The 27511-nt window shown below is 39.0% G+C and overlaps 2 protein-coding genes across 2 annotated transcripts in view; one reads left to right on the top strand and one right to left on the bottom strand.

Moving 5' to 3' along the window:
- atg14 (autophagy related 14) overlaps window positions 1-18671 on the top strand; it is a 31841-nt gene extending 13170 nt beyond the window's left edge. Inside the window, exons 7-11 of the mRNA XM_023352754.1 lie at window positions 8710-8827; window positions 9211-9301; window positions 11855-11940; window positions 12201-12375; window positions 18158-18671. Coding sequence (XP_023208522.1) covers window positions 8710-8827; window positions 9211-9301; window positions 11855-11940; window positions 12201-12375; window positions 18158-18280 — 593 coding nt within the window. The 3' untranslated portion in view covers window positions 18281-18671. The remainder of the gene's footprint in view (window positions 1-8709; window positions 8828-9210; window positions 9302-11854; window positions 11941-12200; window positions 12376-18157) is intronic.
- A 2252-nt stretch (window positions 18672-20923) lies between these two features.
- Window positions 20924-26741, bottom strand: dtd2 (D-tyrosyl-tRNA deacylase 2 (putative)). Its single transcript, XM_005814412.3, has 3 exons — window positions 26589-26741; window positions 21480-21549; window positions 20924-21382 (listed from the first exon to the last, which is right to left on the bottom strand). The coding sequence occupies exons 1-3, from the start codon at window positions 26694-26696 to the stop codon at window positions 21051-21053; spliced, it is 510 nt and encodes a 169-aa protein (XP_005814469.1). The 5' UTR covers window positions 26697-26741; the 3' UTR covers window positions 20924-21050.
- Window positions 26742-27511: the final 770 nt, after the last annotated feature.

The raw sequence follows: 27511 nt of genomic DNA, 5'->3' as shown, positions 1-27511 counted from the left end.
TTTATATAATACTGCAAAAAACCTGTTGAGTTAATTTTATCAAATGAGTAACTATGATTTCTGGGGGTTTTTGTTACAAATTTTATCATTGGTCAGAATGCTCTGAAATATCATCCACTCCTAGTTAGCGCCATACTGTTCATTCATTTTTATATGTAGTCAAACACACACACAGACTCATGTTCCTATAGGACTTAAGCTACAAGATAACAGTGAATGAATCATTTTTCTGAAAAAAACTATAAGCTCAACACTGCTCTGCACCAATCCCCACTTTGCAGGCAGACTGCAGCTGTTCTGGAGCAATTTTCCCTGCTTACAGACCTTCTGAGCTCCACTCCGCTGTGAACCGCAGAGAGGTTCTGCAAGACGCATGTGCAGGAAATGAGAGATCACACAATAAAGCCAGTGATAAAAAATAATGAATGGTGTCATATAAAATACAAAAATTCTCAACTTCCAAATTTAATATTTGCCGCCCACTGCTCTCTCCGCCTTGACTGGTACTCCTGCTGTGACTTGAGAGTGAAACTTAATTTGTTTCAGAATGAACTCCAAATATGCATGGCATGAGCCATAACTCATACACACTGACACCATATATAAATATACCCATATTTTCATAAACAAAGGAACTATTTAGTGCAAAAGTAGTCTGTCTTGATGAATTATTTAGAAAATACGGATGTTGAGCTCGTGCAGCTTCCTGTTACAGCAGTGTTATCTTCCAAGAATGATTTGGCACTTGCTCTGGCGTTGGTAAAAATAGAATTGGTTCTAATTTTGCTCCACCCTACTGAAGGGCGGCACACTGCAATGCCACTCTCAGCAGTGCAGACACAGTGTAAGTGCTGTCATTGATAATAGGGTGTGGGTATTTACTGCAGAGGATGCACTGTAGCGGAGCGGCGCGCAGCCGGATGTAGTGTATTGTAAGAGATATCCTTGAAATAAAACCCATGTGTTGACTGTGCCTGGCAGAGCTTTTGTTCGGAGCTGCTACATTATTATCTTTAAGCTCTGTGTATTGTGCACAATATAGAAATAAACCCGAGTGTTTTCATCTAAAAGTGATTGGTAATTTTTTTTTTTTTCACAGCAAGCTTTAGGGAGACGTGACAGTGGAAACTTCACAAAATTTCCTGGTGGAAACCAAACAGCGATATGTGAAATTTTACACTATTCTAGTTTCATGACCTGCCCAGAACATTCACATGTTGGGACACACCAGAACTTGAACAAGTTACTTAAGTAACTGGATTATTTTTAATTAAAGAGGAATAATTATTATATGCATAGGTCTGTTATTACCATTTTGTGATTTGGAGGCAACAGATGTTCTTACTCCCCAGAAATGTTGGAGTCATTGTTGCTTCCTGAACAATGTGGCTCAATAAATAGAATTGCAGTCCTTCATTAGAACCAGCTGCCTCTTCATCAGTCCATCTAGTTTCTTCCTCAGGAATATTTTATTTGATTTTGTAATTGTGGGGGGGTGGTTGATCGCTGATGATGCCTGGAAACATTTTTTTATTGATTTTCAGAACTTTATATAAACATCAACAAAAGCAAATAAAAACAACCCAACCCAAATCAACAAGGAGCACTGCAGTGTCTACATGAAAACATACATACAGCCTTAATACACAAAATACAGACATTCCCGGGTATGGTTCAAAGTAGAAAGTCCCCAAACTGTCAAAGGGCAGCAGAGTGAGTGACACATTGAATGTAACAAAAAGGGTGGAGTGGTCAGTTCTCATCTCCAGTTGATATCACAGTTTATGTAAGAAAGATTGCAATGGGTTCCAGATCCTCCAGAATTTGTCTGATGTTTGATGAAGATTGTGAGTCAGTTTTTCAACTGAGATAACAGCAGAAATTTGTGATATCCACATATCAACTGCAGGGCCTGTGGTGCTGACCATCTCAGTAGTATACATTTCTTGGGCAGAAATTTAGTATCTGTAAAGATTTTGTATCTGGATTAAGTAGAATGTCTGGAGCATGATTAAAAAGACAGAAGGAGGGGGTTAGTAGGGACTGTTTAACAAACGATCCCTTGTATCATCAGATGAACCACTTTCTAGAAAATGTGAATACAATTGCAAGACCAAAATAAATGAATAAATGTGCCCCTATGTATTTTGCATTTATGACAAAGATCTGAAGCATCAGGGAACATCTTCTGAAGGTGAACAGGTGTATAATAAGTTTGGTAGAAGAATTTAAAGTTCTGCTCATGTATAGAAACCGAGGTGCAGTTGGGAAAGAGATCTCTCCCCAATTTGCTGGATTGAACGTCAGCCCTAGGTCATGCTCCCACACCAGTTTCATAGCATCATAACTTAAGGAATCAGAACCAGATAACAAACTACAGTACAGACCAAAAGTTTGGACACACCTTTTAATTAAATGAGTTTCCTTTATTTTCATGACTATTGACATTGTAGATTCACACTGAAGGCATCAAAACTATGAATAACACATGTGGAAATATGCACTAAACAAAAAAGTGTAAAACAACTGAAAATACCCCTTATATTCTAGTTTCTTCAAAGTAGCAACCTTTTGCTGTGATTACTGGTTTGCACACACTCTGCATTTTCTTGATGAGCTTCAAGAGGTCGTCACCTGAAATGGTTTTCACTTCATAGGTCAACCTGCCCTGTCAGGTTAATAAGTGGGATTTCTTGCCTTATAAATAGTCATGAAAATAAATAAAATCCATTGAATTAGAAGGTGTGTCCAAACGTTTGGTCTGTACTGTATGTATTTTAAAGATAAGTCCTATAGGAGACTTTGCCATGACAGTTATATTTTCTAACTTAGACATTTTGTGAGAGAACTCACAAAATTACGGATCTGTAGGAATTTATAGAAATCTCTGTTAGAAATATTGAAATTAGCTCTAACTTGTTCAAAGGGTTGAACAGAGTCAGAGTCCAGTATGTTCATAATAATTGACAGTCCCTTAGATGACCACTCAGACAAACCAATGCTTCTAATCTGTGAAGGTAAATCTGTGTTCAAAGTTAACTGCGACAACGAACAGAAGGTGGAGGAGATATTTAGGTACTGTGCCTTGCAAAAGTATTCGGCCCCCTTGAACTTTTCAACCTTATGCCGCTTTTCAGGCTTCAAACATAAAGATCTAAAAAAATTTATTATTTTGTGAAGAATCAACAACAAGTGGGACACAATTTTGAGGTGGAATGAAATTTATTGGATATTTTAAACTTTTTTTAACAAATAAAAACCTGTGAAGTGGGGTGTGCAATATTATTCAGCTCCTTTACTTTCAGTGCAGCAAACTCACTCCAGAAGTTCAGTGAGGATCTCTGAATGATCCAGTGTTGTCCTAAATGACTGAGGAGGATAATTAGAACCCACCTGTGTATAATCAAGTCCTGTATAAATGCAGCTGCTCTGTGATCGTCTCAGGTTGTGTTTAAAGCGCAGAGAGCATCATGAAGACCAAGGAACACACCATGCAGCTCTGATACTGTTGTGGAGAAGTTTAAAGTCAGATTGGATTACAAAAAGATTTCCCAAGATTTAAACATCACAAGGAGCACTGAGCAAGCGATCATATTGAAATGGAAGGAGTATCAGACCACTGCAAATCCACCAAGACCTGGCCGTCCCTCTAAACTTTCATCTGGAACAAGGAGAAGAAAGATCAGAGATGCAGCCCATGATCACTCTGGATCTACAGAGATCTACAGCTGTGGTACACTGCACAAATCTAGCCTTTATGGAAGAGCTGCAAGAAGAAAGACATTTCTCAAAGATATCCATAAAAAGTCTCATTTAAAGTTTGCCACAAGCCACCTGGGAGACGCACCAAACATGGAAGAAGGAGCTCTGGTCAGATGAAACCAAAATCAAACATTTTGGCCACAATGCAAAACGATATGTTTGGCGTAAAAGCAACACAGCTCACCACCCTGAACACACCATCCCCACTGTCAAACATGGTGGTGGCAGCATCATGGTTTGGGCCTGCTTTTCTTCAGCAGGGACAGGGAAGCTGGTTAAAATTGATGGGAAGATAAATGGAGCCGAATACAGAACCATTCTGGAAGAAAACCTGTTGGAGTCTGCAAAAGACCTGAGACTGGGATGGAGATTTATCTTCCAACATAAAACAAAATCTACAATGAAATGGTTCACAAATAAATGTATTCAGGTGTTAGAATGGCCAAGTCAAAGTCCAGACCAGAATCCAGTAGAGAATCTGTGGAAAGAGCTGAAAACTGCTGTTCACAAGCGCTCTTCATCCAACCTCACTGAGCTCCAGCTGGTTTGCAATGAAGAATGCGCAAGAACTTCAGTCTCTCAAAGTTCTTGGTTTTGTCTAATAGAGACAAAACCAAGCGACTTGCAGCTGTAATCGTGACAAAAGGTGGCGCAACAAAATATTAATGCAAAGGAGTTGAATAATATTGCACGCCCCACTTTGGAGGGTTTTATTTGTTAAAAAAGTTTAAAATATCCAATAAATTTTGTTACATCTCACAATTATGTCCCACTTGTTGTTGATTCTTCACAAAATAATAAAAATTTTACAGTTTTATGTTTGAAGCCTGAAAAGCGGCAAAAAGTTGAAAAATTCAAGGAGGCCGAATACTTTTGCAAGGCACTGTATTTCTTCACATCTCACCAAGCCAGCAAAGTATTTCAAACAATGAAGTTACTTCTGAGAAGAACTATTTGGTCTATGCCACTTATAAAGAAAAGGGAATTAAGTTAGCTTGGGAGACAAGACTGAAATTCCAGATCTAACCATAAAGAGTTCCTTCTATTCATAAATCAATTTGATATGATTTTAAGTTGTGCTGACCAATAATAAAGCTGCCGAGAAGGTAAAGATAAACTACAACATGCTTTGGCTTAGTTAATATGGAAAACTTGACTCTTGGGTGTTTGTTGTTCCAGACAAAGCAAGATAAATAAGAATTTATTGATTTGAAGTTTGCAGAGGATAGATAGCAGATAAGATTTTGATATAAATAGTTCAGTCACAGAAGAATATTCATTTTTATGGTGTTAATTCTCCCTAATAAAGAGGTTGGCAGGGGAGCCCATTTTATTAAATCATTTTTAATCTTCTGAATTAAAGGTGAGTAATTAGTTTCAAGTTATTCAAATCAGGTGTAACAAAACTACCCAGATATTTGAAGTCTCTCACAGACATTTGAAAGGTGAGATTGCATGAACCTTTCTGGGGGCGGGGGGGTGGTAAAAGGGGTGTGACAGACTTTCCTATGTTGATTTTGTATCCTGACAAATCACTGAACGTAGCCATAGATTCCAGGATTGCTGGAATTTATTTCTCAGGATTGCACATATACTAATGTACGGCATCTGCAAATAGTGAAATTATATGGTTTCTACTGCCTATATTGATTCCAGATGCATCCAGATTAGTCCTAATAATATTGGCCGGAGGTTCAATAAACGACGTAAACGATAAGGGCGAAAGGGAGCACCTCTGCCTACAAACCCCATGACTCTCGAATAGCTCAGACATCAAGCCATTTGTGTTAACCTAGGCTGTTGGGTCTGAATAAAAGCTTGAAATGGATGAAATTTGGTCCCAGACCAAATTTATGTAACACCTGTAAAAGAAACAACCATTCAACTTGGTTAATAGCCATCTCTGCATCTAGGGAAACAATTAGTGCTGGCTCTTTGTGAATATTAAGATATTGAACAACATTAAAACACGTCATATATTGTCTGTGCCATATCTCATTTTTATAAATCCTACCTGATCTGGGTTTATTATTTTAGGGAAGATGTTTTCCAATCTTTGGGCCAATACTTTTGCCACAATTCTAAAATCAGCGTTAAGCAGACTAATACATCTAAAGGAGGAACAATCCAGGGAACTTGCCTTCTTTTAAAAGCAGACTGATGGAGGCGTGTCTCCACGAGGGGGGATGCCATTACTCAAAATATCATTAACAGCGGGCATGAATATTGGTTGAATCTCTGGCCAAAATGACTTAAAAAATTCCAATGGAAACCCATGGGGTCTGGGACATTTTTGTTTGGCATAGATTTAATTGCAGCCCAAACTTCCTCCAGAGTGATAGCAGAATCTAAGAAGGCGCGATCCTCTCTCGTGACAGAAGGTAGAGATATACTGCTCAGATAAGAGGAGATATCTTCCGGGTCAGCCACGTCCGTGTATAGATATGTATAAAAATCCCTGAAAGTGCTGTTAATAATTATTGGGTTGCATGTGAAGTTCTTGTTCTGCATTCTTGTCATATTAATTAAACGACTCTTATCTTGATTTCTACAATAAATGGGAAAGCATGTGACTGGATTTATTACCAAATTCACAGACCTGGAAAATGTACAATGACCTCAGAAAGGAAATGACAACACCATCAGAAAACACCAGCATATGCTGTCACATTGTGTTCTACACAAAGGAATGTGGCCAGATTTCCTGAAAGTTGTTTTTTATTTGGTGAGTTAGTTGATGAAGCTGTTTGAATTATTGTATTAAATTTGAGAGGCTAAGGCAGTTCAATATATTTTTTCAAAGGAAACTTGCCTTCAATGTTCTGGTAGCTTTGTATTTTGGTAACCAACATTTTAAACTTTTTCTCCAGTTGAACGCATAGTTTATTTTAAATATTAAATGTTAGCATTGGTTTTTTTGTTGTTGTTGAACAACAAAGTTCATGTTGTTCAATTCGGGTTTATGTTTAACAATCTTTCACAGTAAACTAAATGAACCATGTGTTGCTCTGAACTTACTAAGATGCAGGATTAAGGTTTTTCAACACTGTTGACACCACGAATAACATTTCATGCACGCAGAAAGGCAACTTTGAGCAGTAGGTGAAACAAAAATTAAAGGTTGAATGTAGAGTTCATTAAACAAATCAATCTTATCATAAAATGTTGTTGAATATTCAGTTCTATGTATAATAATGTGACATAATCAAGAGAAATAAGTGGTTTATATACAATTCTGGTCATGAGTTGGTTATAGTGGAATAAATGAAACTTCTTGACTTTAAATTTTCAGTAATATGTTCAAAGCAAAAGCAACACAAACGTAGTAGAGTTGATTGACTCCAATTTCTTTTTTTATTTTGTAAATGTGGGGGTCTGTTTGACCTACAATGACCCCTGGAAATGTTTTTGTTATCTTTAAAATGATAGCTGCACAAACATTTTTTCTGCACAAACCAGCACAAATGTAGTCCAGTTGATTGACACCAAATTATTTTTTTAAAATGTGTGCAGGTTTTTGCAGCAAAAACCAGCACAAACATTTGACACCAGTTTCATTAGATTTGAAAAAGATTGGGGGGCCAACTTCACTCAGGTGGGCAGCGGGGGCTACGGAGGCGGATAGCATCATCCGAACCAACGACATATACCAGCCGACTATTAGTGGGGTCCAGTGAAGGTGGGTGCAGAAAAGAGACCAGGTACCGCTCCATTTCTTAGAGAAGCTTCAGGAAATCTTGCAGAAAGCCCTAGATTTTACCAGTTGGCCGCTATGTTTACTCCGGCAGCGCCAGCGTTTACGCTGAGGAAGTGGAGCAAGGCTGCTACAAAGGTGAGCAAGTATCCAACCAGAGAAGCGGAACAGCTGAGACGTTCACACCATGACCCTGACCAGTTTTCATCAAATCTTTGACAGAGAGCCGAAGATCCTGCAGTGTTTAGTAATCATACACAAGTAGTGAACCGACATTAATGATAATAAACAAAAGTGGCACACACACACTTGGCAGCGAGAAATGGCAAGCCTCACACACAGGTGCCATCTTGTCTGACACACCATCCACTAACATTTTTGTCTATGAAAACTCACAAATCTCGTCATGTTTTAGTTATCAAAAGACATCATCATCAAAACAAATAACAAATCATCTCTTGGAGTGGCAGCAGATGTTTCCACTGTGGCCCCCACAGGGGCCCAGCACTCCAGGGGACTTTTGGATGTCTATGGCTCCAATCTCTCCCGTGACTGCCTCAGGTTCAGGGAGTAGGTCTGTGGCTCCTAACGCCTTCTGCTGAACATTTTTATGTAGAAACTGGGGCTAACACAATTAAATTGATTATTCAAGTAATCATCAACTAATTTAGTATTTGAAAACTTCCCACTATGTTGATAGTGTAATTGTTAGATGCAGCCCTAATAGAAACCTTGTATAAACAAGCACGCTCATAGGTTTAATATACATGTTGCGTGGAGAAATGTAGAGAAAGGTGTAATGCCAAACAATTCTTAATGCCACACTGTAGGATGGTACACATTAAAGAAGAAAGCAGTATTCAAGCATATTACTGGAAGACTCGGTGAATGGAAAAAAAGCACTTGTATTTTATTCAGAATTGTGTACTTTAAAATTGAACCTCCAAAAAAAAAAAAAAAATGTCCCAGCTCCTGGTATGTTTGGTGTTGATATAGAAAATGTTTGGAGTGGCTTGTAAAAATAAAACCTCCGTCAAAGGTCAGAATTTAGACAGTCCTGTGTATTTTGTTCTCAAATGAAATGAATTATAGCTTAAATAAATTTTACAGTCATAAGAAGTCTCAAATATTTAAACTTCAAATTTGAAACAGTCACCAAATTGGACATGGAAAGTCATTGTGTTTCCTTGAAATGGTTTACATCTCTGAGGAGACGGAATATTTCAATTGAACATTCATGTATCTTCCTGCAGAGCTCGACCACATTAACCCAGCTCACACCATCAGTGCTGCACTGTGCTACGCCACCCAGCTGGTCACCATTCTGTCCCACATCCTGGATGTCAACCTCCCCAAGAGGCTCTGCAACAGGTAGCACATTTTGTGGTTGCTCCAGCCTTGCACCATGCAGTTTAATATGATGGCTTGAGGGTGTACTGTATGGAGAGCCATTTCAGCTAAAATTAACTAAATAAATATGTAAATAAAGAAGTAAGTAATTGGCTTCTTTATTCCTATTTATGTAATTATTTATTTATTATTTTATGTATTTCTGCATTTATTTATTTTTCCATTTCCTTATTTGTTTAGACTTTTTCCATTTTCCTTATTCATTTAGATGAAATAATAAATAAATGCATAAATAAATCAATATAAATCGGAATAAAGTGGCCAATTACTTATTTATTTACCTATTTATTTAATTTTGGCTGAAATGGCTCTCCATAATACTGGTGATTAACTTGTTTCTTCAGCGAGTTCTGCGGAGAGAATCTCAATCGGCATCGCTTCACCAGATCCCTGAACAAGCTCAACACCAACATCCTCCACCTCTGTTTCTCACAGGTCAGCCCCAATACACTGGAAGTGTTATTTGATAACCACCATAGGAGTTCTTCATATGTCCTCTTTGTTGGACTGTAGCCACCAATAAATACATCTTGTGCTAACTTGTACTGTGTAACTTTTGTTGCAGTTATTATTATTTATGCAGATGTTGTTTGTTGTCATGGTTTGTTGGTTTAGTTTAGTTTATTTAGGACCTACATTTAGCTGCAGCAATGCTGCCACTATTTTTGAAGTGATTCACACATCACTTCATTACATCACTAAAACTGGTTTTAGAAATGAAATAAACCAAAAAACAAAATAACCAACATGGCATAATACATGTTCTGTTTGCTTTGTTTTCTGTCCTTTTTCCAGGGCCCCGTTCAGAAAGCAGGATTAACAAGCCCTGATTAGAATGCAGACATACAGTATATCATAATATATTTATAATAATATGTATAATGTTTTCTTTCTAAGGTAGGCTCTTGTGTCAGATAATCTAAATGAGTGTTAGGGAATAATTAAAACTTTTAAGATTTATGAACTCTTGGTTAGCTTCATAGTGGGGGCTGAACCCTGGTATTATACCAAACATCATAGCTAATATTATGTAGCATTGTTGGAGAATTGAAAGGTGGCTAACTCATAAATACAGTATATAGGTAAAGACATAACGCACAGTTCTTCCTGCTGGTCAAGACTGGTTAGGAGATTTATTACACTCTTCCACGGATTCGTCTTACAGCTTCATCGGTACAAAAACCAAAAATCTCCCCGTATTCTTATCACCCTCTTTTACTCCCATCTTTACTGATGTGAGTTGGAAAGTTTCGACCAATAGCAATACTGTCCTTGGTTTATGTAAGGATTCTGGCAGCCCTTAGACTGAGTGTGTGTTGGACTTCCTTGAAAATATTTGGGACGTCTTGACCTCAACATCTGCTCCATTTCAGAATTGCCGAATAACCCAAATCATCACAAATTGTTGTTCTTATCTGTCCAAACAGCAAACTTCCCAAGTCATATTTGGTCCAACTTTGCGCTTCGCACGCAAGGAAAGGGAGAGTGTCAGGTCAGTTTGACCCAAAGAGGTGCCAAGAATCCTTTCACAAAAACAACTCCATAAATAGTATCTCATACAGCATTTCGCCGGTGGACATAAGTACAGCATAGTAATATTCTATTCACAAAATATAGACAATAATATGTTGATGTTACTTGTAAAAAGTTATGCCCCAATCCTTGACATCAATAGTTTGTTGATTTGAACAGAAATATCTGGCAGTGCCTAGGCTTCTTCTGCTGTTTTGGTTTAGCCAAGTAGGAGGGGCAATTGCTCCAAGATGGCCACCATATTTCCTGTGCCCGAACAGCCAATAGGGAGTCTGTTAGAATTATTATGTGTTGTTATCACTCTTACATTAGTAGTTTTACATATATCACTCTTATATTAGTAGTTTACATTACTAACTTGCTTTTCATTTTTAGGTTTTAGGTTTACTGTGTATGAATCAACGCTATGTTGAAGCTTTTTGACCCACATTTACAGAATGTCTGTGTAGCATGATTATCTCTAACAAACAGAATGTTCCCCCTGCCCTTGTGAGAAATCGCTCCCATGAGAAAGTACTGGATGACCTGTGTGCAGAGACAAAACTTATGTTTTCTCTTTATCTCTCCCTTCTGTGAATATAAAAGGCAAGCTTCAGCAGGAGGTTTTCAGAACTCGTGGTGGGCAGCTCGCTGTGATTTCTCCTTTTGCAAAAGCTTGGTTGAAAACTAATAAATGTTGTCTGTGATTCTTTTTATGTAGGTTGAGAACATACCTATCAGTCTATTCTTTATTATGTCTATGGTGGCTACAGTCCAGTAGCTTGTCACTGTCAGTGTGTGAATGTGTGGGTGATTAATTGTGGCCCTCTGGACTTTAAGCGCTATAAACTACAGGCTATTTACCAACCCAGCCATCCATCATTGCTAACAGGCTTTAGTTTAATATTTGACTTATGTAAATATCTAAAATGCATAGCCAATTTATTTTTATAATGTTTGATTTGTTTTGGATATGTACTTGATTTTTCCTTTAATTTCCATGTGTTAGTCACTTTTAAGTTTTATGTACTGCTGGTAAATTGCTCAAGGATTGATAAGACTTTTCTAATATATGTGGCAGCTCCAAGGATTTGGAATGTAATGCTAGCTCACATTAGGCAGGCCTCATCAATGTCTATTTTTAAATCTGCTTTCAAAGCCCATCTTTTTTCATTGGTTTTTGACCCAGCATGAGAGGTCAATTTATTTGTCAAGTTGTGTTAACATCTTTTATGTGTTTTCCTTTTTTTATGTAAATGTTTTTATATAATGTCTTTTCAGCATCTTGGTCAATTTTGCTGTTTTAAAAGTGCTTATAAAAAGCTTGTCTTGTCTAGGGTTGAGTCTAGTAAAATGTACATTTGAAAAATATGTAGAAAGGGAATGAGAAAAGGTGCATCATATTTCTAGGGCTTGTGACTGCAGCTTATAATTTTCTACAGCTGATTATAACTTCTGGCCTTCTTTTGTGTTTAGCATGTCAACAGTGAAAAGCTTCATCCTCATCACACTCTCAGGAACATCATGTTTCTGGTTTCCCTTGACAACAATAACCTGGGCAGGTGAGTTCACTAAAGTCGGCCTGTCAGTGTTTGCTTTAAAGGTTTGAAGTTCGTCTTTGTCTTTGGGTTTTCTCAGGGTTGTGGTAATGAAAGACCAGTTCTTTGTTTTTTGTATTCAGTGCACTGTGGGAACACCTGTCTGAAACAAAGCCACACTGTCTTTATCTGAGATTTACATTTGTAGACTGTCCATTCAGACAACATGGTTCAGCGCCATGGTAAGGTCAGTAAGGTTTGAGGTTTTATGTGTTTTGCTGCAGGACTGGTTCATTCGAAGTGAGCTCTGACCTGGAGGAGTCCATAGAGTTTGTTGAGCCAGAAGCATCGGGGTTGACTGAGGAAAGTGGAGATGAATCAGTGACAGATGAGGAGACGGACCTGGGCACAGACTGGGAGACAGTACCCAGTCCACGATTCTGTGACATTCCCTCTCAGGTTAGAACACTTGTTTAACTGCTCTTGAAGCCAGCAAAGAGCTGTCTGTTATGACTAATACTCCAGTTAACACAGAAATATTTTTACTCCACTTGGATTTCTTACACACACAAAAAAACTTAAATTAAAACTGCAGTATGCAACTTTAATAAAACATTTTTTTACACATTTGTTGAAACTGTTATTACGTCATGATTGTATGGTAAAGATCATATGTTGATAAACTTCTCCCAGTGTTACCTAGAATCAACCAATCAGATCCAAGAGGAGGGTCTTAGCGCTTTCAATCGCAATCTCATGTGGCGCTGCTCATCACCAACTCCCCCTCCCACGACAGCTTCTTCCTGTCATGAGTGCTCAGACTAGTTACCATAGCTACCAGTGACAGTTTTCCTGTAAAGATAAGATGTTTTCTGCTATTAGGAAGTTAAGCAGCATTGATTGACAGTACTAAGAACCTCCTCCTGGCTGTGATTGGTTGCTTTTGGTTAAGAAGGGTGCAGTTCTTCAGATGGCAATAGTAGCTCATAGAGGAAGTGGTGAAGATTGACCTGTTTGATGTCACATTTTATTAAACACTTGTAGCTTTTAGTGTTTCTAGGTCTTCCTGTTTTTTGGTATCCCATTTTGTCAAAAACATAAACTGTCATCAACTTTTTTATTGTTGTGCAAAAAGTAGAATTTTCCATCATGTCATTAATAGAAATTGGTAGAGTTACAGGACGTAAAAAATGTCCTCATCTTGTGCACAAAAAGAAATGTTGAATTTCTGAACATATCTTAACACCAGGAAGTAAAACAGAACACATACAGTGGCTTGCAAAAGTATTAGTATCCCTTGAACGTTTACATATTTTATCAGATTATAAAGACAAACATAAACATATTTCAATGGAATCTAGGGCTGTTGTAAATGAATATTTTAGTAATCGAGTAATCTGTCGATTATTCTTACGATTAATTGAGTAATCAGATAAAAAAAGATCAAATAGAACAGTGGTAAATCTAACATAACAGCAGTATTACTATCACATATTCAGTTTGAATTCAAAATTCAGTTGAATTTTTCACATTTAAGCTTCCCTAAAAACAACTTTTCTGTAGTTTAAAAAATTAACTTGTAACAAAAATAGCTCACTTTCTAAATTAACCTGAAGAAAAGTTATACAAAAATCTGAAATTATATTCAATTTAATAATAAAGAGGCAGGCTTACAAATAAGCTTATAAAAAATGTCTATACTCCAGCTTTTGGTTTATGTATTCATCTTAAGTCAGTTTAATAGATGAACTCTCACCTTGCCCAGACATTTATAGCTCTCATGTTCAGCAATAATAGAGACGGGATTTGACACCTGCATTTGTCACACACAGAAACACATCTACCAGCTATGTAACATCATGATGTGCATCGCCACCCATTAGTGGCGACTGGGATGATATGAAATAAATTTTCCGGTTTGTCCGTAAAGCTACACTTACGTTAATCTTCTAATGCGCAGCCGCCCACAGTGTACAGTTTATCCGCTCACCTGTATAAATACACCTGCAGCGTTCTTCCCCGCTGTTCGCTCTGAACCGCCACCAGGCAGCAGCTCCAGGAGGAGAAAAGCTGCCGTACTCCAGGCATCGCACCAGTCATTTTAAAGATGCTTATTGGTCCCCCGAAAAACGACAAAGATCCAGACATTATCATCAAACAATAAAATCCTCCCAGGCTGAACTTGAAAACTGGACGTTATGCTGCTAACACTTAGGTTTCGTCAACAACTCAGGCGAAAGTGAGAGCTCCGCGCAACGCAAGTGATAACCCGGCCGGAACACGGTACGCTAAATAATAAAATATAAATTAACGAAGCTTCGAGGCAGATAAAATTTCCTCGAGAAATTTTAAGAATCGAGGTACTCGAATCACTCGAGGAATCATTTCAGCCCTAATGGAACTTAATGTGACAGACCAACACAAAGTGGCATACAATCGAGAAGTAGAAAGAAAATTGTACATGATAAAGGGTGTTCTCCCAGAAAACTTGCTAAGCCCGGTGGTTGAGGCGGTCCACCAGCGGCCCATCGTGTTTTTGTATTAAAAGATGTTGACAGTAAATTTAAAAATATTACTGGGTAATTATGTTACGTGAAGCTATTGTCAGTGAAATGCTATATAAACCCACAATTATAGAGTCTTAAAGACAACAAATAAAAAAAATACAATTAAAATAAATATCAAGTATTTGCACTTCTGTTAAATCCAAATAAACTAAGTAGCTGCTTCAGGCTCCCCAGGCCTTTAGGGCTCCTGTAAATGCTAACATTTCAACACAGACCACATATGCAAATGCTTAACATTTGTTTATTGAGAATTTCAATGCTGCTAAAGTTGATTTAATAGTTTCAGCATAGATCAATTAAAAGATTTTAAATTGTTTAACATTTAAATTTAAGATTTTAAGGAGCTGGCAAATTTACTTTGTAAACGTTCAAAAAACAATCTTCATAGTTATATAATTTTTTTTACCACGGCTACAGTCTGATGTTGAGTTTAATCTTTGAGTTTGAGCTCTGCTTGTTCACAAATACATCTCAGTAAACTGCAATTATCACCGATTGCTTTAAATGTTGGCCAATTAAATTAGGCCATCTCTCCCAGAATTGACTAAATCCAAGTTGAAATGCTGTTAGTGGTGCTGAGGTTCTTGGCAGCAAGAGGGCCCCACTAATTGATGAGTGATCCTCCCCCAATCATTTCAGGGCATTTGTCACCAACTGACCAATTAGCGTTCCAAGTACAGTTCTCCGACAATATTGACAGTATCTATCATAGAAAACACGCTGGGGTCAGAGAGATTTTGAGGAAAATAATAGATAATCAAGGTCCCAGTTGTCAGTGGGTAATATGCAATCCGTCACCCAGAACATACAGAGGGTGGAATACAATTTATTACATTTCCAAAACCAAAAAGGAGTCTGGAATAACGCAAGAAATGGATCATGGACTGCAGCCCAGCTCACGTCCCGTTGAATGAAACTGATGGACGGGAACCACGTTAGTCACCAGGAAGGTAACCGGTAGTAAACATCCCAGTTTTTGTCATAACATACTTACTGATAGCTCCATGCTAATGACTCACAGCTGACAGCTAAGTGTCAAATAAACACAACTCAGTTAAATTAAAACAACGCTAAACATCTAATCATTTCCAGATCAATAAGTGAAGCTACTTATGCTGGATTTTATGCGTGTAGATTCCACCGGTAGCTCTATGGCAGCATGAAAACAGTCTAGGCTAACTGCTATATTGGAATCTAAACACCGTTTTATACTATTGTTTATTTCTAAGCATTTTCCTGAAGGCAGATTTTCACAAGCTGGTATTATTTAAGTCATTACTCGCCCATTTTGTACATGCAAAGTGCGTCCCACAGCGTTCACACTCACAAAATCCAGACTTTGTGTCGCTCATTTTTCCTCTTGGGCTTTATCGTTGATTTCTCCGTTATTTCCCGCTAATAACCTTATAGACCTGACATAGGACTAGTTAGATAATTTTCTTGCCTGCCGTCTTTGCCTCAGTGTTGGTTTATAAGACAAAAATGACTCAAAATATGTCTCTTGTCCTTAACACTAAATGCAGCAGCTATCTTCAGTTTTACATCTCTCAGAATATGATCTGTTGTTTTCAGTTGTTTAACTAAAACACGGAAGCTGTCTTTACCCAATCCATTTTCAGATGTATGATGTAAGATCTGTTAGTGAACGCATTAGCTCCAGTTCACACTCCAGACCAGATGGTGGAAGTATTGCACACTTTCAGGTTTTTTTTTCCTACGCATTGTGGTTAAAAACACAATACATAGCTAAAGTTGCAAGCAGCATTGAAAACTCGTGCATTCCCACATGCGTCCACCAGGGGGCGCATTTGCAGAATCTTCCAAATCACCTTCAGTCCGTCTCAGTTCGAGTCCAGCTGGAAAAATTAAACGTTTGGCCCAGTGGTGCCCAAAGTTGGTCCTGGAGGGCCGGCATCATGCATGTTTTAGTTCTCTCCTTGGTGGTAGTAACAACCTTTTCAGCAGGTCGGTGTTCTTCTTAGGCCTCTAATGAGCCATCATTGGATCCAGGTGCGTTAAACCAGGTAGAGACTAAAGCATGCAGGATGCCGGACCTCCAGGACTGACTTGGGGCACCACTGGTTTAGCCGAAATCCAACCTTCTAGAGAGGAGTCACTGTTTTCTGGTGAAGTACTGGTGGGTGCTTTCTGTAGGTTTTCTAACATCCTGTGTGACTTTTAAGACTTAGTGGATATGGTTTCAATCCTATATCATATACAGGGAGAAGCTGCAAAAGTCACCAATAATGTTCAGTTTCTTCTCTGAGTGGATGGGCCTAAGTGATGTTATAAAACTACCACATCAATGTGTCTCGTAGTGCTCACTTGATGCACAACAAATCTGGTGCATATTTATTGTGCACTAGATTGCAAAGATTATTTTATTTAGATATAATCCTATTTGCCTCTTTAGAGGTTAATACGGATAATTTATATCCAGTTTGGTGGAAACTGGATGATGCATGTGTAATTTAGAGTCATCTGTATGCAAACGGCAAGAGATTGGAATTTGCCATTTATCCACACTGACATGCTAATGTCAAAAGCCAGTGTTGAGAGAAGGATTTAGCCTCATGTTGTTCTATGTCACTAAAACACAGGTTTAAGTCTACTATAGTAAAAGGATATATATATATATATATATTTATATATATATATATATATATATACTGTATATATATTAGGGGTTGTGTCAACTAGTAGATTACTCTTTATCTGCAATGACTTTTTACAAGGGGACTAGTCGCAATCACGCATAACAAATTTTTCTTACAAAATGAAAGATGAACTAGGTGAGTCAGACGGTTCGAATTGTATAAAAAGGTCAGTAATTTACCAAATGGGTACTGCAAAGTCCAAAAAAGGCTACCGGAATAGGCGCATTACATGGTGCACTGGTTAGAGCAGCCGCCCTGCAGATAGAGGCTGTAGTCCGTCTTTAAGTTCGGCTCCTGCCTTCAGTTCCTTTACCCCATGTTTCTCTGCCCCCTACCCCATTCTCTCTACCCCCTTCCTGTTGAAGTACTTTCACATAAAAACAACTAGTGCATAAAAGAATTCTTAAGGGAAAAAAAAAACACCTTAATAATGTGTTTCATTGCAGCATGATGTCAGACTTTTCATCCATCCGACTGATCGTGTCACCCTGCGCGTTGAAGCTTCTAACATGGCATTTTACATTCTTATAAAAATGACTGTTTGACAACATCTGGAAACATGATTCAAGCTGCATTCTGAGGATCTGACAGAGACTGTTCCTGCTGTCTTCTGCATATTGGTTCATCCCACAAAGACAGAGAATCACAGCTCTTTGTGTTAGAATAGAATGTCTAACGCTGCAAATAATAAATTGTTCTTTGCCTGGTGAAATAAAGGTTTAACTAGCTTTAGCAGCAGCTACCATGTTTTCTTCCAGGATTGTGCCTCCACCATAATCCTCAAGTGGAGATATGCACTGCCTTTTGTTGCTCAAAAGGCATGAACACCCTATACCCCCCCTCCCCAAAAAAATACTTTGTTTGTGGTTATATGGGAAAGAAAAAAAAGAAAAAACTCAAGTAAAATTAAAGATTTAAAAGATTTGAAGTGTATAAAAAGAATAAGCAGAGTAATGAGTTATGTTTGAACCCCTGTGGGACTTTGGTTGACAAACTTTTCTCCCTTTACTTCTGCAGTCAATGGATCTTTCCCAGAGTACTCTGCAGGTTTCCCAGCCACCGGCTAATTCTGGAGGAATGATTTCATCTGCTGCTGCCTCGGTCACTTCCTGGTTTCGTGCTTACACAGGCCAGCGTTGATTCAACCTCACCAGGGGATAATCTGGGCTGTGATCAAATCAGACCAGGAGGTCTAACATCAGCAAAAACCAACTTTAGATTGTTTTTATCTCAGTTTCTTTGTTGTTGGTCATTAACAAAACAGAAAGATCTTGCATAATTTAAAAACTTCAACTTTAGAAAGATCAGAGTTGACAGTTGGAGCTGCTATCGGAAACTTGTACACTGATATTTTCAAATGCTTCAGTTCTATTTGTTATGAATGTGAGGTATGATGGTTGTTCTTTGTTAGTGTATGTGCTATATGCACAGACTGGACTCTCAAAACAATTTGTTTGGCATGTGAACAATCACCATCATTTTTTTCTTCAATAAAATACTTTCCCCGGAGTTCATATGCAGGTTGTTTTGTTTTATGCAATTCTAGAATTGCACCTCTCAGGATGGCACCTCTTCAGAGTAATGGATCTAAAGTTTATTTATTACTGTATGTTAATGTTTGTTTGCGTAAGCTTGACATGGAGCTGCACATGAAAACAATCCTTTTTTAACCATTCAGACTACCAACACAAAAGGCCGGTAAAAGAACACATCATCTCCAGACTCCCCCCCACATTCGACCCGTTCCAGTTTGCCTACCGCTGAAATCGCTCCACTGAGGACGCTATCTCCTCCACCCTACACCTGAGCCTGGCTCACCTGGAGGAGAAGAACACTCATGTGTGGATGTTGTTCCTGGACTTCAGCTCAGCGTTCAACACAATCATCCCACAGCATCTGGCAGAAAAACTGGGACACCTGGGCTTCAGCACCCCCCTGCGCAACTGGCTGCTAGACTTCCTCACCGACAGACCTCAGTCAGTCCGGATCGGACAACACACCTCCGATGTCATCACCCTCAGCACAGGCTCCCCTCAGGGCTGCGTCCTGAGCCCTCTGCTGTTCACTCTGATGACACACGACTGCGTCCCCAGGTTCGCCACCAACCACATCGTGAAGTTCGCGGACGACACAACGGTGGTGGGCCTCATCAGAGACGACAACGACCTGGACTACAGAGAGGAGGTGGAGCAGCTGGTGGACTGGTGCAGAGACAACAGTCTGATCCTGAACGTTGACAAGACGAAGAACCGGCCCAGCCACGCTCCACTGCTCATCAACAGCTCAGCTGTGGAGGTGGTCAGCAGTACCAAATTCCTGGGGGTGCACATCACTAACGACCTCACCTGGACTGTGAACACCACGTCTCTGGTCAAGAGGGCACAGAAAAGCTTGTACTTCCTGCGGAGGATGAGAAGAGCACACCTGCCCCTGCCATCCTCAAGACGTTCTACAGAAGCACCATAGAGAGCATTCTGACCAGCTGCCTCTCTGTGTGGTGTGGAGGCTGCAGCGCCTCCGACTGGAAGAAAGTGAGGAGAGTGGTGCGGACAGCAGAGAGGATCATCGGGGCCCCCCTTCCCTCAATGGAGAAGTATCTGACTCAGTTTTGTGGGAGTCATTTAAAGTGGTATTAAGGGGTAACATTATTTTTTATCAGTCTAAAATCAAAAAGGCCGGATCGCAGCGTCTTGCAGATATTCAGGCTAAATTGGCTGTTTTGGAGAACAGCTATCAGAATTCTAATGAAAATATACTCAGTACGATCCTGAAGATAAAATCTGAATACAATCACAGGCTTGGGGAACAAGCTGGCAATTAAATTCGCAAACTTGAACAAAATAAAATTTAACTAGGGGACAAGCTTGATAGATTGCTCTCCAGACAAGTAAAAGGCACACTGGCAGAGAGAGCTATTCATAAAATTTCTTCCCCCTCTGGCCAACTGTTAGCTGACCCTAAACTCATAAATGATGGGTTTTTTTCAATTATTACAGTAATTTGTACACTTCCAAATCTAGTGCTACCAGTTCTGTTACGAAAGACTTCCTAAACAATTTATGAATGAATGAATCAGCCAGGGCAGACTTGGATTCTGATTTTGCAATTTAAGAAATCAAATCTGTGATAAGTTCATTATCTTCTGGTAAATCTTGTGGTCCAGATGGGTTTGCAGGAGAATTCTACAAAAGTCATTTGGATCTGGTTGCCCCTCTTCTTCTCCGTATGATGAACTTGTCAGTGAGGGAGGGAGTAAATCCTCCGAGTTTGTATGGTGCTAATATTTGTCTTCTCCTGAAAAAAGGCAGGGATTGCTCTATGTTGCCTCATAATGTCCTTTAAAGTTTACTAAACAGCCACCAAAAAATAGTTGCCAAAGTATTAGCTACTCGTTTAAATAAACACATAGCTTACCTGATTCTTTCTGACCAGACCGGCTTCATCCCTAACAGGTATTATTTTTCAAACACTCGTCAACTCCTACATGTTATGCACCGGACCAACCTTCCTGCCTCTGTGGTTATTTCATTAGATACTCAACAGGCATTCGATCAAATTGAGTCGGACTATTTGTTTTCGGTTCTCCAAAAATTTGGCTTTGGTGATAAATTTATGACATTACTAAAAATGCTCTACACTCACCCCAATCCTCAGTTCAGACTGATCAGGACAGGTCCGCTTCATTTTCATTACATCGCAGAACCAGATGTCTCTCATCGTTGCTATTGGCACTACAAGTATATCTCTATATAGAGATCTATATATTAAACATTAATTGGGAAATAAAAGTGAAACTTTTATTTTAAAAGCCAAACAATTCTTAACATTTTTTTTATGACCACACAAGATTTACATTTCCATGAACTCACAGACTAACACCATCTCCGTCAGCCTTGTAAAATAGAACATATCAAAAGTCCATGAGATGTGTGTATGGTCCGTTAGTGTCCAGCTGAAGCACCTGTCTCTGTCCATATGTTCCATGTCTCACAGTCACCTCAGCTTCCCTCCCAGTCTCTCCAGCAGCAGTCATCAGTTCTTTCTCACACAGCGAGATGAAGGAGCTGTAAAGCTTCAGTCCATCCTCTTTGCTGATGTTATTGTGGTACTGCATGCCTTTCCCTTTGGCTTTTCCACCCAGTGTGGCCTGAGGGACGATCAACAGGCTACCAGGAAGCTCCAACACTGAAACCCTCTTTCCAGAAGGCAGCTCGCACAACCGCAGGTTCAGCAGCGTGGACACTTTACACGAGGAGGAAGAACATGGGATTTATAGAGAAGCTTACATTTCTTAATGGTTCAAATTTGGTTAAAAAAAAAAAGATAAAATAAAACTAACCCATCTTTGGCAGGATGTCATCTGTGGCTCCCTTAAAGAAGCAGACGTAGATCACCATTCCTCTGTTGATCTGAAAATTAGCAAGGGTAATCTCAGATGTTTGATAATATTCAGATGTTGCTATGGTGGCACACAAAGGTGCAGCGGCATCTTGAGCTCCCAAGATTAAGCAATACTTTAATTTACTTGAGGCTGCTTTGGGCACAAGTTCAGTGCCAATTTTTCAGCTGAAGTGCAGCTCAGCCGAGCTGATTGCCATTGGAGACAATCCCACTGTTAATATATCAGAGACTGAAATCCACACTTGGTAGGATTTCAGGTTCCTGAGGACAATGGACTGGCACAGCAGAGTGTGAAAAGCAGTGGTCAAATGGAAACGGATTTGTTACAAATGAGCACAGAGATAAGAACTGTGCCGTTCTTTGCCTAACAGAAACAACAACATGCCAGACTCAGCCTTCCAGATCAATGGTCTTCAGTTATTCCGAGCGAGCCGTGACCACCAGTCACCAGTCAGCACATGGAGGAAGAGGGATCATGTGACTGAGCTTCAAGATGGTAGCATAGTGAATAACGCCAGGGACAGTGTTCCAACTTTCCTTTAAAAAACCTTATTTGTAAAAGCTGTGATCGACGTTTGGAATATATAACACTGATATGTCTAAAGCTTCATCTGATACAAATATAACCATAAGAGACACACACATACAGTATATGTATATATATATATATATATATATATATATATATATATATATATATATTTTTTTTTTTTTTTTTTTTAATATATATTCTTATTTTTTTACGTATATATACAGTACAGACCAAACGTTTGGACACACCTTTCTAATTCAATGGGTTTTCTTTATTTTCATGACTATTTATAAGACAAGAAATCCCACTTATTAACCTGACAGGGCAGGTTGACCTATGAAGTGAAAACCATTTCAGGTGACGACCTCTTGAAGCTCATCAAGAAAATGCAGAGTGTGTGCAAACCAGTAATCAGAGCAAAAGGTTGCTACTTTGAAGAAACTAGAATATAAGGGGTATTTTCAGTTGTTTTACACTTTTTTGTTTAGTGCATATTTCCACATGTGTTATTCATAGTTTTGATGCCTTCAGTGTGAATCTACAATGTCAATAGTCATGAAAATAAAGGAAACTCATTTAATTAAAAGGTGTGTCCAAACATTTGGTCTGTACTGTATGTGTGTCTATATATATATATATATATATATATATATATATATATATATATATATTATGGTCACTGACCTCTAGGGGCTCTCTTAATGGGAGAGCTCTCTCTTTGTGTTTCAGTTCTACCTGGCTGCCACAGGTACAATGTGTTGGAGCTCGTCAGCCACCCCACAAAGAGCTTCAGTTGTTTCTATTCACAGTGGAAGCTGGTAGGGGTTCTCTGCCATTTTGTTTAACTGTTTTCTCCTGTTTTGTGGTTAGCCAGGGAGTTCAGGTTTTGTACTTTTTTTCAGTTCTCTTCTAGAAGGTGTTTTTTAAATTTTATAATTAAAAGGGGGGTGTTTTGTTTGTTGTTTTGGCCTCAGAGACCCTGAAGCTTAAAGCTTCCCTGTGTTTGTCTCCTGTGATTGAGGTTTTACTTGAACTGTAAAATAAACTATATTTTGCTACTGACACCAACTGTTTAGGTTACTGATTTTTGTTACACCCAGTGCCAGAATTTACCCTTAGTGATCTTGTGGGGGAGGGTTGTAATAACATAGTGTCTCACAAAAGTGACTCACCCCTCACATTTATGCAGATATTTAAGAATATCTTTTCATAGGACAACACTGACAAAATGACACTTTGACAATGAAAAGTAATCTGTGTGAAGCTTATATAACAGTGTCAATTTATTCTTCCCTCAAAATAACTTTTAACAAACAAATGGCTTCTACTATTGTAATTATGTGAAATTAAATTAATTATATCCCAACTTCAGAAGATTTGCCTTTACCTTTACAGAGCTCTTTGGTTCCTCCTATCAGTCTGTAGCTTCTCATATTGAGGTCATCAAACCAAATTTCAGATCTACCATAACTGACTGACACATGCTGGCCTCAGGTTTGCAACCAGCTTGTGACTGAGAAACCAGTAACCTCCTCCCAGATGATGACATGAACTTGTTAGTTCCTCTGTCCATTGTAGTAGCTGATATGTTGTGAAAATCCGGTAGAAATGATGCACTAATTGAGTCATGTTTACATAGAAACAACGTACTGAGAGGCTGTGTTTGTGAGACTTGTGGTCACGTGGGTCGGTTGTGGGCGGAGCTTGGTAAGGTCCATTGGAATGCTTTTCCACTCCTCCATGATGACATTATGGAGCTGGCAGATATTCAAGACTTTGCCTTCCTCCACCTTCCGCTTGAGGACGCCCCAAAGATGTTCTGTAGGGTTTAGGTCTGGAGACATGCTTGCTCAGTCCATCACCTTTACCCTCAGCTTCTTCAATAAAGCAGTGGTCAGTCGTCTTAGAGTTGTGTTTGGGGTCATTATCATGTTGGAACATTGCCCTGTGATCCAGTTGTCGGAGGGAGGGGATCAGGTTTTTCTTTTTCTTTTCTTCCTCGACTTTCTGGTTTTGGCTGCCATTTTAGAGCATTTGAACAGCTGAATAGCCTATCATTTTCTGCACTTCTTTATATGTTTTCCCCTCTTTCATGAATTTTTTGATCAAACAACACTCTTCTTCTGAACGTACTCAGACTTGGGCATTGTAAAACCTAATGGCTACAAGCAGAAATGATTTTCTGTGGTTCACTTTGGCAAAATGAGTCTCTGCCTGAAGGTGCTCCTGTATCCGACCAGCACATCATGAAGTGGATGAGACTCGTTTGGTGTGAATGCACTATAAGCCCTTTCCTGGTCATATAGAAATGTCTGTGGATTATTGCTTAATTGATTTAACAAATGAATTTGATTAATCACCCACACAAAATCCACACAGTGTAGGAATTTTGAGCAAGCAAATGAGTTAATTAATGCCGTTGGATGCAGGATGTTAGATAAATGATGTCTAGCTAATGTCAATATATTACGTTAAGCTTGTTAAGAATAGGTTACTCATTTTGTTATCTAAAAAGTGGGTAGTACTGGTTACATTTACTTGAGTAACGTTTTGGAAAAAAGAGCAGTTTTACTGCACTGTACTTTTTTCTTTACCATCCATCCATCCATCCTTCTTCTGTTTTTCCAGGGTTGGGTTGCGGGGGTAGCAGATTAAGAAGGGAGGCCCAGGCTTCCCTCTCCCCAGTCACTTGTTCCAGCTCCCAAGGCATTCCCAGACCAGCCGAGAAACATAGTCCCTCCGGTGTCTCCTGGGTCTCCTTCCAATGGGACATGAGCACCTAACCTGATGCCCGAGCCACTTCAACTGGCTCCTCTCGATGTGGAGGAGCAGCGGCTCTAATCTGAGTCTCCCCCGGATGACTGAGCTTCTCACCCTATCTCTAAGGGAGAGCCCAGACACCCTACAGACAAAATTTATTTCAGCTGCTTGTATGGCTTGGGGCGTGCTGTGGTGGCACAGGGGGTTAGCACGCCCCACATTTGGAGGCCTTAGACCCGCGGACGTCGCGGGTTCGACTCCCGGTCCCAACGACCTTTGCCGCATGTCCTCCTTCAAAAATGGCGCCGGCTCAGCTGGCTGCCTGCAGATGCAGCTCCCGTCGTGTGTGTGTTAATCTGTGTATAAAAAATTCTTGCTGTAACTGCGAAATAATTTCCCTGCTGGGATGAATAAAGTAATTCTTCTTCTTCTTCTTCTTGTATCCATGACCTCGTTCATTCAGTCATGACCCAAGTTCATGACCATAGATGACGGTAAGAACGTAAATTGACTGGTAAATCAGGAGGTTTGTTTTTTGACTCAGCTCTCTCTTCTCCATGACAGACCGGTACAGCGCCCGCTTCACTGCAGACACTGCGCCGATACGCCTGTCGATATATTGCTCCATTTTTCCCTCATTAGTGAACAAGATCCCGAGACACTTAAACTCTTCCACTAGGGCCAGGACATCCCCCTGACCTGGCTCAAGACAATGGCCTCAGATTTGGAGGTGCTGATCCTCATCCTGTCTGCTTTTCTTTCGCTTGAGTAATATTATTATTAGTCTTACTTGAGTGGATTAATTTTGCATTCTTCAGAGATTGGAAATATTGGATTTCTGTGATGTATGAGCTAATGTTTACGCAAATTTGAGCATAATTACTGAACATTTTATACATGTCATTGTTTACATCCTTATTGTAAACAGTAAGGATGTTTATTTATTTGAAAGGTTACATAAAGGTTTCTTTATGTGTTTATAAAATAAAAGCTTGTTTAGTCTACCTGCCACCAAAATAAGCCAATGCTAAACTTCTTTGGAGCTGGGGATGCCTCTGACTGACCACTGACTTGCTGACCTCCACCAGCAAGCAAGGCAGATGAAATGTCTTGCCCAAGGTGATGGAGTGGTAATGATTAAGAAATCCAGTTTCACGACAATTGGCTACTTTTTTTGTTTACCTTGAATATAAAAAGTTGAACCATAAATTTTGCTAGTCTAATTTTGCTCAACAGTTTTTATTTTAAAATAAATACGAAATGAAATGTGTTTATTTTCCATTATTGAAACTATAACCCATAGAATTGCACACGCTGAGACGGTTTAATACGGCTTAATGTTTACATATTTGCTTAAGAATTTTGCACTGCCTCCTGTAAAATCCTCACAGATTGTTACAACTGGTACTATACTATGATGTAAATATATATATATACTGCTCAAAAAAATAAAGGGAACACTTAAACAGGTGTTTAACACATAAAGTGTTCCCTTTATTTTTTTGAGCAGTATATATATATATATACTATTTATTGATCATGTTTTTATATTTTCACATAACTGTTGCTGTCACATTATTTATTCAACATTATTTAGAGTGCTTCTACAGTCCTGACTGGATATCAGTTCTTTATCTATTGGAAAAAGTCTGTAATTATTTACCATTTCAATGAAAATGCGTCTAAACGTTTTCTTTAGGTAAATATTAGGATTTATTTCCCTTACATCTAAATATTGCTTCGTGATATTTGTACCTGGGCGTATTGAGCCTCCAGCTGTTCATCCGCTTCTTGAACCTGCAGTCTGGCGTGTAAACACTGCTGCAGCACCGTCCGAGCCAGTCCGCCGCCTTTTTCTGCCATTTTTCACCTTCCTTTACTACTACTTCTTCTTCTTCTTCTTCTCCTCCTTCTTCTTCTTGGATTTACTGGCGGTTGGCAACAAACATTTAGTAGCATTACTGCCACTTACTGGTATGGAGTGTGTGGTTCGTGATAGTTTATATATATATATATATATATATATATATATATATATATATATATATATATATATATATATATATATATATATATATATAAAGGTGTACAGGCACGTGCAGAGGGGGGGCGAAGGGGGCTTGAGCCCCTGTCCTTTTCATCCTTGATGCCCCTAGTGCCCTTTTGGAGTTTTTTTTCTTTTCTTTTTTTATCTGTATGTCAGAAGGCCTGTTTGTGCCCCTCAGCAATAATATTTATCTAAATATAATAATTTAGTAAAAATAAACTAGTCTGGTTGCCCTCAGTCTAATAATGACTCTCAGAGCCTCCATGTTGTTCAGACTCCGGGTCCATGGTGAGGAGGAGGGGACGGATCTGTGTCCTTTAACTATCCAATTATGGGCAAGAATATTTTTTCATACACTGATTTGTGAATAAAAACGTAGGTCTGATGCTGACGTTAGAAAAACTGTTTCTATATATACTTTTATAATCATCCTTGCAATAGTGGGGAAAAAACTTGCCTCACCACTAAACACAGAAATGTTTCGGCTGCAGAAAAAACTTTTGACTTTAACTTCATCATTCTGCTAAAGGCCCGGTTCACTACAGGCAGTCTAAGTCGGTCCACTGACAGATATAAAGAATATCTGTCTTTATATCAGACATCCTGATATGAGACATGGTACCGACTGTCA

Source organism: Xiphophorus maculatus, chromosome 19, assembly GCF_002775205.1.
Source record: "Xiphophorus maculatus strain JP 163 A chromosome 19, X_maculatus-5.0-male, whole genome shotgun sequence".
NCBI lineage: Eukaryota > Metazoa > Chordata > Actinopteri > Cyprinodontiformes > Poeciliidae > Xiphophorus > Xiphophorus maculatus.
This window is presented reverse-complemented; position numbering and strand designations above follow the sequence as displayed.